This window comes from Triturus cristatus, chromosome 8 (genome assembly GCF_964204655.1).
Source record: "Triturus cristatus chromosome 8, aTriCri1.1, whole genome shotgun sequence".
Taxonomy (NCBI): Eukaryota; Metazoa; Chordata; class Amphibia; order Caudata; family Salamandridae; genus Triturus; species Triturus cristatus.
Genome location: NC_140591.1, coordinates 982121528 through 982134304, shown reverse-complemented (window position 1 = coordinate 982134304; position 12777 = coordinate 982121528). Strand labels below are relative to the sequence as shown.

Here is a 12777-nt window from a genome sequence, read left to right as displayed (position 1 = left end):
TATAATAGACTGGAAATCTCAAAGAGTAAAAGATGCCATCCCTGGCTAAACATTGTTCATTTGTGTCTTCTTAAAAGACTTTCTGCATAAAAACGCAGGCACGCAAAGTGGGTTGCAAGTCAACATTCTGCCACAGGGCATCCTCATTAATTTATCAACCGGGTTTCTGTATCCTACCTGGCATCTCAAATTATTCATGTTTTTCTAATCTCAGAGCAAATTGCAATTTATTTCATGTTATTGTAGTACAAAGAGAAAGCACACATTGCATAAGGTTGTAGTTTTAGCAGAATATGTTCTTAAGCACAAGAGTATATGAGTGTAAGAAACATTATTAATTGGTTAACTGGTATTACTCTTTCACGACATCTACTATTGGAACTCATGTAGGGCTCACAGAAGGAACATTCCAAAGGTGATGTGAAATTGACAACACACGATCATAAATTGCCCCTGTCATAAACAGTTTCTGATCGACGCAGTTCATCCTTTAGTATCATCAGCATATTTTATTCTGTTTACCTTTACATTTATCATCTAAATAAACTGATTTTCTGGATAAGAGACAAATGAATATTTCAATGTTTTTTTTTCTTTTACAGTTGGAAAACATCAGAGAAATGGTTTCTTGATGCTTTAGAGAAGATTAAAGCTATCGGGAATGAGGTACAACTATTAGGGTTCTTCACATTCTGCGACTTGCGTTGTACTTACCAAGCTCTTAAATAATGGACATTATTAATTTCCCTATTTAAAGATAAGAAGGATAAAATACCTGCTTAGTTTATTTTAATTTGCGCCATTGTACTTGTCTTTGAATATTATTGAGCATTAGTTGAGTAGACGTTTTATAATTTAGTTAAAAGGGTTGAAGCGTTTCTTTATGAGTTTAATGTTCCGTTATTTTACAGGTAACAGTGGACAAGTGGGAACCATTGCTTAACAACCTTGGACACGTGTGTAGGAAGCTCAAGTAAGTATTGTGGTGAAACAATTTTATGAGGTTTTGGCGCAGTCATATATAATTGATCGCGCGGAACAGACTTCCAGTGGATTCAATTTCTGAACATAATGGCTTTGCGGACTTCGCAATATGTTGTGCAAGACATGGTGCCTTACTGCCCCACTGGTAGCTGACAGTAAGCCCCAGGTAGCCCTGATGTCATTTCTCAGGTGTCTCTTAAATCTATCCTGGGAAAATTTAGGAAACCAGACTTATGGTGGGTCTCTCATTCACTGAGGGAAAATAAAGGAAAAGGTTAAACTACTTGGGTATTCCAGCACAGGGCCGGCTTCAGAGCAGTGCGGCTGGTGCAGCCGCACTGGGCGCTGACCTGTAGAGGGGGCACGGACCTCAGGGGGGGTGCTGTGTTTAGCAATAGCTTATGATTGGAGAGGTAAGGGACACTTTTGCCCGATGGTAGTGAGAGAATCCGAGAAGGAGGTCATGGGGCGTGGGGGGCGCCAAAAAATTATTGTCGCACCGGTCGCCACCAGTGCTAAAGCCGGCCCTGTTCAAGCAACACCTAATCTGAAAACTGTGTTAGCGCCAGTATTGTGCTTCTTCATGTACTTAGGCATTGCACCTCAGTGGACTCCATCCTCCACATCAACATGCTGGACTTTAGGGCAGCCTTTTGAAAGGAATTCTGCAAGGAACAAGAATGTTGATCCTCATGGCACCACCACACCCATTTTATATCAGCAACTTGTATGATAATGAAGCAGTGTACTACACATCTAAATGTTAATAGCATAAGTGGTAGTAGTAGGATAATGAATGAATTGCAAAAGCTGTACTTTAAACACAAAAATGGCTAGCATTTGAGTCAAAGTGGTTATAGACTGCTTTTAAAAATTGACCTTATTCTTTCAGTCGAAAAAAGTGCTTGCATGTGATCTTGAATTCACACATTTTATTTTAATTTGATTTGTGAATCTGGCCACGTTTGTTACATTTAGATGGTCTCACTGCCTGCTCTGATAAAAATCTTGTCATACTTGACAAATGACTTGACTCATTTACTGTCATTTTACGTATAAAATTATCTAATTTGCATGGATTTGTTTACAGAAAATATGAAGATGCGTTGGAATACCACCGACAGGCTCTTGTTTTAATTCCTCAGAATGCGTCTACCTATTCTGCCATTGGATACATACATAGTTTGATGGGAAACTTTGAGAGTGCCATCGACTATTTTCATACGGTAGGTATGTTTTAGTTAGGACTAGTGGGTGTATGAGGGTTCTGTGGATGATGTAATCGGTGATGCCATTTGAGATGTCGTCAGTGAAATCACTGACCATGTCATGAATGATGTAATATGGGCTGTCATAAGCAGTCGATTGCGGGGCGTAAGCTATAGTTCTCTCAGGTAACTCTAATTGCTATATTTCACTGTTTTTTTAAGAGTGAAATCTGAGCCTAACCAAAACATCCCTGTAACCTTTGCGTTTTTTTCAGAGAATTTCTAAGAATTTTTAAAAAACATTATTTCCTAACTATAACATCGCTTTAACCTTTGTTTTTTCAGTAAATATATATATAATGGTGGGTGACTCAAAGGGGCTTCAAATGCTGCCAGGCTGTTGTCTGTATTTGCATAAGTCGCAGGCATAGGCTGATAGGAACTCTGCTGCTTATAAGTAAGCAGAATCGGATGCGCACTGGAGGTACCTGCGGCGCATGGGGACCTCTAACCCTCTAGGGGCCCCAAACACTTCAAGAGAGCCTCGCGTTCAGCTGAAGACTAATGAATATCTCTAAATAAATAGGAGACTCAGGAGCCCTTTCACGTTCTGCAGGGGGGCCCTATCATTTTGTGATACAACAGTGAGTAGAATGTTGACATACTCCGGGGAAGCCCACCTGTGTCTGCTACATTTTCCCAAGGTTCCGTAATGCAGAAAGAGATTCTGGTGGGAGACAGCATATACCTGCCATTCACTTTATTTTCATTGCTCTCGGGGTATAATATGCTGAATGAACATCTGAGGTTTAGGCCAATTCCGAACATGCATCTTTTCTTCCTTAAAACCAAACTATTTTGTTTTTTTCTGCAACAAAAAAACGGAGTCCCAGGGAGGACATACCACTCATTAAGGAGCACACGAAAAACAGTTGGTCAGATGAGAAATCGATGCAGTGGTATAAGCAGAATATATTTTTACCTGTGAATCAAGGACAGAGCCTCATGCAATCTATATTTTGAGTCTACCCAGTTAAAACACTTGGATTTGCATTCAGAATTGCAAAAAAAAAACATTTTTAAAACACGGCCAAAAAAAGATTCTGACCGAAATTATGATGCATTACAGTGCCCTTGTTTAATTAAAATATATTAGTGAATTAGGTAATGTCAGATTCTAATTTGTCTAATAACTGACTCTTGGATAAGAATAATGGCTAATTTTAGAATCTGCAGATGACGTGGTCTGTATGCCATGTTTGTGTGCCCAATAAATGTATTTGGATGTTGCTAAGAATGTAGATCTGAAAAAGACAGTTATAGATTCCTTACCTTTGAATTTGCCCCAGGCTTCCGACTGGATCTGCAGAATTTTTTCATGGCAGTACCCCTGCGCGTTGGTAGGTGGCGTCAGTCGACTCCATGTCCGGCGTCGTAGTCGTCGGGATGATTGTTAACATCGTGAACCTAACTAGATGACCTGAGGATCGGGTCGAATTCTGAGTGTGAAAACCTGATTGAGTTAATCAAAAACATTTGCTGAATAAGGAAAGATATGATTGGTATCTGCACCTGCAGACTGATCGCGAAAACAGTTCAAAATAGCTCTAAGGCCTCATCTTTTCAGCCTATAGTGCGTATAATAAAGATTGTGCAATAATTTGTAAAAAATAAGCCTTTAGGCGAGAGACATTGAGCACATCTTGTGATGGTGAAATACAGTAATCATCTGCCCTGGTGAGATCAAGGCCAGACCACGCTGCCATTTACCAGCCAGGTGCTCAATATTTGCAGCAGAATCATTATTATCAATAAAGATTTTGGAAAAGATACTTATAGTATCACAGCGTGGGATACTAACAAATTTAGCCAAAAGGTATTGTCAACAAACATGACCTCATTAGTCGGAAGCGGACTCAAAAACTTCCGGAACTGCAGATATCTAAAGAGCGTCCTGTTAGACATTCCAAATTCATCGAATAGGTGAGTAAATTACCTTATTGTTCCATTGGAATAAAACTGGCCTACTGTATGTAAACCAAGTGCTCTCCAACAATTTAAGTAGTTGTCAGTGACTTAAGATGAAAAATTAAGGTTTTGAACGAGTGAGCTGTAGAAATTAAACCCTGTCAGTGGACAGGAGAGTCGAACTATCTGCCTGACCTTGTGATACACCTGCATGGTCTTAAAACGTGTATGTTTGAAGTATGCCGTGTCGACCAAGCCTTTAGTAGGTAGGCCATGCTGTTCGTCTCTAGAAGGATAAGGTAAAATAAGTTTGTTCAGTACCCCACTAATCTGAAAAATAAACTTGGAAATAAGGGCAATCAAGGATATTTTTAAAATAACATTGTATTCTGGAACATGTAGTCTTCAGTATTACATGTTCGTCTTTTTACCCAAGTGACATGGGCCTGTTTGATTAGGTAATCTCCTGGGGAAAAAAATCAGTCTCTTTTTGATCATTAAAGGGTGTGACATTTGTCCCGTTAGGTACGTTTTTCCTAAAGAAGCAAATAATATTCAGTTTTTTAACGCTTCCTTTTTCCTCATTCTTTAGCAGAATTTCATCATTTTATTCAGTTGTCCTGTTCTGGGTTACATATGGCAATAGTCTGAGAGGGAACACGTTTATATTTACATTCCAACTGCTTTTCGGTTTGTTTTCCACATCAGTATATTATAAAGTCTTGGTGTGGTGTAAAAGGGAATTTGAGAGAAATGTTACATTTTTGTAATTTTCTTAATGTTAACCTATTCATTTTCTTGACGTTGTAGGCCCTCGGTCTTCGTAGAGATGATACGTTTTCAGTCACCATGCTGGGACACTGCATAGAAATGTACATTGGCGATTCTGACGCATACATTGGTAACGTTCATTTATCATTTTCAATTTATTAATTAACAAAACTATTTTACTGATCTAATCCGCTTCATTTGTCATAAAAAGGGGGCAAATCTTGTCAGATTAATAGCGAACAGCAGGGAAATGGGATAACCTATACAAATAACCATCACTATGTGTAACAAATACATTTATTTGAACTTGAGTTAAGTAACCAGTTTCTGGAGTTTGCAGTAAAAAGCAATATTGAGACTACTCAACTATTATCATGTAGCACTGCTAGAGAGACTTGTGTCCCGTATGTTCATTGATGGTATCTAAGATAGGACAAGGATGCTAAAGAGAATAGGCTCTTCTGATCTCAAGGAATGAGAGGCTGTGTAGATTTTTTGGTAAATTGGGGGCATGAAATTAATGCATTTGAAGTGTAGCATGGAATCTAAACACTATGCTTTCCTTTCATGCAGCCAATGCCGAGTTCAAGGGCTTCAGAAATTGAGTCATGTTTTTCAGTTCTTCTGCTGATTATTTTTTCTGGCATTGTGTAATAACTACAGGCTTTTAAACTGGCATGCTGTAAGCGCTATATTTAACCTATTAGCGTTATTCGACTATGCCTTAGTAGTTGGCCGACTTGCACAGTTTGTTATTCAAAAAGGGAAGTACTCATTTAAGTCACAGAGGTGAAAGACAACACCGCTGTCCACCGCTTCAATCTGTGAATTAAAGGTAAAATCAAGATCCCATATTACCATCAGTTTCCTTGCTTTGGTTGCATTACTTTGAGACCAAACACAATTAGTGGATGGAGCCAGATTCAACAATTTGGCTCAAAGAACATGATCTCCGTGTTTAATCTTTGAGGTTTATCACATTCCGATCTAAACCTCTCGTAAGGCTGCTAACCAGGAGCAATCCCCTTTTGAATTTATAACATCAAATATTCTGAGACACCAGATAATGTAAAAGAGTAGTCTAGTGGAAATGTAAAGATAAAACCATAGAAATTGAGATTTTAAATGCTGGAATTCTGTTTAAGGCTGGAATATTAAATTAATGCTTTGTTTTTGGGGAGCATGAAATCTTTCATACTATTTCAGCGATGATTGCATGTTAATTGGTTGTTGAAAAGTAGTATATTTGTATACAAAAGGTGTTTTTTCTTTTAATATCTTTGTTGACCGGTTTCGTGACCTAGAGTTTGTGTCTGAAGTGATATATCTGTTTGGAGTATGCTATGGTGAAGTGTGGTTTCCAGTGCTTTTGTGTTGTGTGTGTGTGTGAGAGAAATATTTGGATAGTTCATGTAGTGTTGCACTGAATGGTATATTCTTAATGGCGTTATGTCAGATCTGGTAGGCGTGATCTGTTTTACCTTTGATGGAGTCGGGGATATGGTGAAGAGGTAAAAGGAAGCTGGATTGTTTGATGTGCTTTAATAATGGCGAGATGTGTGGTGTTGTGGTTTAATGTAAGTGAAGTAGCATGGTCTGTGGATGGAATATACAGAGTGATAGGGTGTTGGATGGTGTGTGATGCAGGCTGGGTAGGTTTGGTGTTGTATGTTGTGATATGATGAAACATTGAAACAGCTGTTCTGCAATTCCTAGTTTATCACTTTATTCTGTATGAGGGGGAACTCCTATTTACAGAGTCTTCTTGACCCATATATGGCCTTGAATGCAATTCATCAAAACAGGGTTGTCTACAGCCTTGACTTTTATATGGGCTTCCTTGCTAAGGTCTTGAGTCGGTTGTCCTCATTTCTCACTAATTGCCTTAAAGTGGTAAAAATAAGACGTTTCATCTCCAGAAGAACTTCAACATCTGTGGTTGTCTTAGGCTCAATCCTAACCTCTACATGAAGCCTTTGAGCCTGATCTTCAGAGATACACGTCTCCATACTTCAGTATATGGATATCACATATATATTCCCAAAAACATCAACACTCTGGGATATTTCTCGTACTTGTCTCAAGAAACATCATATATAAATAATTAAACATTTCTTAATGCTCGCCTTCAGAATATTGAATTAGTCCTCCCTTCACCTTAATTTAGGAGCAAATTCGACCCCTTGCCTCTGTCCCGGATAACTTCTTTCCATCATTCATACTGCTGAAATCATTTGGTTTCACCTTGGATTCTACCTTTGCCTGTGTGTCCTGCATAAACTTATTTCTTGCTCCTTTATTTAAAAACGTTAAGCATTTAAACATATCAGATCACCTGAAAACTGCTGTAAGGTCTCTTGTGTCGAGTTTTGATTTAGGAATAGCTAATTGAGCTGGTGTTCCACAATCTTCACTAACTCCGCTCATGACTAGAATTGTCACTGACAAAAAAAAATGCAGCCACATCATATCAGTCCATTGTGACCTGTATTTGCTTTCTTTACCAGCAAGAATCCTATTATAAGTGTTATTTCGCCTACAAAGATTTACATTTGAATTCATTGACATACTTAGCCGAGCCTATACACCATTTCAAGCAGACACTGGAACTCAGAAGCTGTAATTCCGACAGCTTAAAGTATCCTGCTTCAAATACCCTCTTGCACAGAAAACTCCTCTGGTGCTGTGATTTCTTCACTGAGCTCTCTTTACAACGACGTTAAATATAATGGCTCTTTTGCTGCATTTAGGTAACATATTTAAATATAACTCTCCTGACTACCACTAAATTACCATCACCCTCTCCTGTGTACTAGTATCTTCTTATTCTGTGAAGGTTTATCCGGTTGTTATGTTATATTCTGTTGTAGTTTAGAAATGCACCTATTCTTGTTACTCTGTTCTGCTCATTGTAGTTCAGCCTGGTATGATGATTTGCAATGTATATATACTCTGTAAGGTGCCCTAAAACGTTTGTGGTACAAGTGTACCATATAAATATCTCAAATAAAAAGGTGAGGTGGCATGGCTGTGTGTGATGTGGTGTAGGATGGTGTTGGGTCTAAATGTACTATTCACACAATAGGGCAACCCAATTTTCCTCAAGGAACTGGGTGGAACAGCTAACTAATACAATATATCCCTTGTGGAATTATTTAACAGATTATTTCCACATTTTACCACTGTCACATATGTGATCCAAGTGATTAATCATACATCAGATAATTACAGTCACGGACGTATTCCTAGATTCGAATATTTTTACTTCATTTATATTCAATCTGTTGTATTTATACAATAAATATCATTAGCATAAGCCACATTTTATATATAGACAATATGTACATTTAATTAATAACACTGGCACTACCAAGAAATCCCTCCAATTCTCTAGACTCTATCAAGCAAGGGGACCGATGGAAGCGCAGTCACTCCTTTTAACCAAAACAATGCAAAAATCATCATTAGTCCCAATGATTTAATCATGCAGATATGCGCAAAACTGGGACGTTACAAAGACCAGTTTAAAATGCTTCAAGTTAATAAGGATGTGGTTTTGACGTTTCGGTCTTCAATGGCCCTAAGGGTCGACGAGACCATCCTCAGGACTCTGTGTTGCAGAAAAATAAAATCCTGTGAATACTTGCTTCCTTCTCATTCGGGTTCCAACACATATGTCTATTGCGTACAGACGCCGAAGTTAATTAGGATCGCCTCTTGCTAACACATCCAATTATATATAAGTGGTCGGAGCCGGCCTGCTCGGACCGTTTATATTATTCGGACGTGTGAGCAAGAACTATAAAGAAGACTATCCTAAATAACTTTGGCGTCTGTACGCAATAGTCATATGTGTTGGCATCCGATGTAGAAAGCCAGCGATTTTTTTCATATTTCAACATACTCACAACATAGTATAAATTCTACTGGCGAATACTGGTGAAAATAGACAACCTGATTGCCCTTTACGATATAGTGATGAAGGTGTGTCTGATATGGGTTGTGTGAAAGGGTGGGGGTGGTGCATTTCAAAGTGTGTTGTGCCTTAGAATATGTGTGGATTTCCATTCTATATTATGACGGCTGCTGCCAATAAGGAAGGAAAATACAGTTGTCTTCCCAACAACAGATGGTTCAGAAAGTAAGGAGAGACCTCCATTAGCACAGATGTGTGGCTCTCCATACTGGAATGGTAGGGGGTGCAAAAGATCATAAATAAGATGAGGTGATCACTCTTTCTAGGAACAACAGTCCTGAAAGAACAGGGGTGTACTGAAGATAAGCAGAACATTTCATGTAGAGACCAGGATCCTTATGAGAAATATAAACATATAGGGACGCCTCTGTGGATCTGGACTGAGGTGGACTAAATTCTACATTTGGATAGGATTATGACTTTGTGCTGACTGATAAAACCCCTATGTTGTCCCATGCATGTCAGGCATGAGTAGCTCATGCACTTCTCTTTTTTTATGTTCTGTTGGCACTGGCACCTGTAGTTTTTTTTTCATTATAGATGCAGTGCTTAGTGTCATGTAGAGAAAAGCAATAATTCGGACTATATGCACAACTCACTCTGGACAAGGGTTCATTTGAGAGCTCTGGACTGGCCTCTGATAAAATTCCACCCATTGTCTCCCACGGAGTCACAGAATTCTTGCGCTTTTAATTGAAAACATGCCTCGGATAACTTAAAGATATACCTATCAATAGCAGCGGTGGCATTGTTTTCTCACTCATGGGGGGAGAGGAGTGAAACATGTATTCTCGGAGCCCTGGGTGTAGCACTGGCAGTGGGTGAAGTCAATTGAACACATTATCTTGCCCTTCCTTAGTGCACAGGGTGGGCGGCATGAAGCATGCTGTGGTTGGAGCACCGTTGGGTTTTACTTTGAAAGAAATCCATAGTGAGATACATAGACGAATTGCTGCAGCGATCTTCAAAGCACATTTCCATCACTTCATCAATTGGCTAAACCAATGGCAGCACAGCAGCTGCCCTCAGCTCACCCACTAGCAGTAACATTGCTATCTATTGGTGGATGATGCTTCAGATTTCCTTTCTAAATTTCTATCTGCTGGCAGCCTGTAGGCTGCAGCAGGTGGGCGGACCCTGGTGCCTAACTGCCATTACGTGTAGACGTGAGTTAGGTGAAAGAACTCTGAGAGTCTCTTGTAGATTTGTTGTTCCCATTCGCTTATGTGTCTCCAAGGGTGGACATCATTCCAGGTTAATGGTAATCTTGGGGACTTCTGTTGGCTGAGGGGGGCAGAACAGGGAGAGAGAGACCTAGAACACGTGCTACTGTCAGTCATGGCCTGCTGCTTTCCTCCAACTGCTCTCTAAAACAGGTGCAGTCTCCACACAGCCCTGGGCCATGGTGCTACTGCATCAGTCATACTTGCCCCTCAGCTTGGAAAGGTGAACCTTCACTCTTGGTTGCAATTTCTTTATGTCTAGCTAGGGTTGTTCTTACTTTTAGTAGTCTTCATCATTTGAGCCCAGGAGTGCACCACTTCGGACTATTTGTGATTCTTTACTTTGAGTTTTCTTGTAAAGGACTTTACACAGCCAGTAATTGTTTGGATTGTGTCCAGTGGGACAGCTAGAAGGACCCCTCTCCACAACACCTTGAGGACAACCATTGTAGAGCCCATTATATAATGCTGCCACAAACTGTAGGTTCAGTTTAAATGATCTGCAATGTGTCTACATGTAACCATATTTCCTCACAGTGTTTGGATCCCAGTTTCCCAGCATCTCAACCGTTCCTGTTGGCTAAACGGACTTTATAATACGGGGTAAATACAAGTCTTTCTTTAGATACAAATATAATCCAAAAACTATTCTCATACACACACAAATATAATCCAAAAACTATTCTCATACACACACACAGTCTAACAGGTGTAAGTAAACATTCACAGTTTGTCTAGCACCAATGAGACCTAAAAAAAAAAAAGGAGGGGTTATTTGTAAAGGCTACATTGTGGGTACCTGTGTAATATGGTCCTTTATTTCCATAGTAGGATTCTGATGACCTAAACCAAAAGTCCAAAGACTGAGTGAAATGTGAATATCACCAGATCCCGAAGATGGCACTATATAGTGACATAGTATATTTTCTATTTCAGCGCAATTATATTGAAAACATTTTTTTCTCAAAAAAGGAAGTGTAACAATAAATGAAATACTCAACTTTCCTGTTTGATTGTCTGTAGTGCTAAGAAAAAAGTTGATTATGTAGTTAAGAGCACAGGGAATTAGACAAAACAGACTTTGCTTTGTTAAGAAGCACATTCTGTCTACAGAAGACAGATTTCAGAAGCTACTGCCAACAAGTAATGTCTGATGGTGTAACATTCACCGATTATGGGAACTTACACCAGCAACACACAAGGATGTGGTCTAAAAGATGGAATCAGGACTTCTTTCATTATAAAAAGGTATGTACCTTACTTACCAGGCGGCCATGGATTATTCAGATGTGAACAATGAAACTACTCATTTTTTTATACCCCTGGACTTATTTCTTGTGACGGACGTAGTTATAGGCCTCAGGTTTCCAAATATGTTTAACACACCGGAACGCCACATAGAAGTCTTTGACCACATTTTGTCTCCTTTTTCTTCAAATATTGTATTTTGTGCATTGTTCTTTAGAATTTGCTCTTTCATCTGGTAATTGGCCTGTGTTTTATTTTTATTTTTTGCTTCTAGGTACTGAAATAAAGGACAAGTTGAGGTGTTATGATTTTGACGTACACACAATGAAATCTTTAAAGAACATTATTTCTCCTCCGTGGGAAGAGCGAGAGTTTGATTTTGAGAGGCAGACCCTGGATGAAAGTGGTATCATGGCCTTGGAAGTATCGAGCCACCAACCAAAGTCTACGGATGTCCAACCCCCGTCCCAAGTGGATGACACATTTGAGATTGAGATGAATGAAAGTGATATGATGTTAGAAACTTCCATGTCGGACAGCGGCACTTGAGCCCAGTCACAGCACTGATTTCATTGTGACAATTATAGGATATTTGGATTTGGAATTCTGTTTGTCACTGGTCATGTTTGGAGAGTTTATTATTTTTATACGACGATGAACCTAAAGCCGTGGCACAGAAACAGCTGTGCTTGTCCGCTCTTAAGAATTTATTAATAAAGGGTTAATTCTCATATTTTCAGGTTTGAAACATGCAGACTGCATTAAAACAACTATGTTTTTCACCAATGCTACCATATTGTTAAATTGGAGCAAGTCCATGACGTGTGGCTGGCCATGCTTCAACAAAGCCTTAAAAAGTGTTACAAAAAACTGTGAAGAAAATTGGTGGCCAATAAATTAGATGAAGGTAAGGTGTCATAGTTGAACATATTGCAAAGTTAGTATGGCTGGATTGCTGCATGTGCCGTAAAGGAATTAGATGGGATAACGTGGTGTTCGACACTCCTTCAGAAAATAAGGGAGAAACACTAGTAAATTTGTGTTTTTTCCAGGGAGAATGTCAGTTGGTTTTCCAAGAAATTGCACATATACTTAAGTCTCCATGTGAAAACAATAATATTTGTAATTAAGGATGTGTTTTAGTGCACCATTAGGGTGTATGTCACAATGTGGAATTATATTCTTTGAATTTTTTTAGTTTGACAAACACATGTGTAGGTCAATCCAACCACTACAGATCTGTTAAATACATAGTTGAACTACATGAGGACCCTAGGTTTACTGGGGGAAGTGTTTACATAGTGCTCCGCAATTGTGTTGCGCTTTGACTTAATTACCATAGTTCTTATTTAGAAGCCTAGTCCAAAAATTTCTAATGGATACTTCTAACAGTTTCCTC

At 39.0% G+C, this 12777-nt stretch overlaps 1 protein-coding gene across 6 annotated transcripts in view; it reads left to right on the top strand.

The window, feature by feature from the left end:
• Positions 1 to 12164, top strand: part of CDC16 (cell division cycle 16) — a 144455-nt gene extending 132291 nt beyond the window's left edge. For all 6 annotated transcript variants that reach the window (XM_085622527.1, XM_085622525.1, XM_085622524.1 and 3 more), the window contains 5 exons: positions 603 to 666; positions 912 to 973; positions 2075 to 2210; positions 4971 to 5061; positions 11653 to 12164. In XM_085622527.1, the coding sequence (XP_085478653.1) occupies positions 603 to 666; positions 912 to 973; positions 2075 to 2210; positions 4971 to 5061; positions 11653 to 11927 (628 nt within the window). In that variant the 3' untranslated portion in view covers positions 11928 to 12164. The remainder of the gene's footprint in view (positions 1 to 602; positions 667 to 911; positions 974 to 2074; positions 2211 to 4970; positions 5062 to 11652) is intronic.
• The last annotated feature ends 613 nt before the right edge of the window (positions 12165 to 12777 follow it).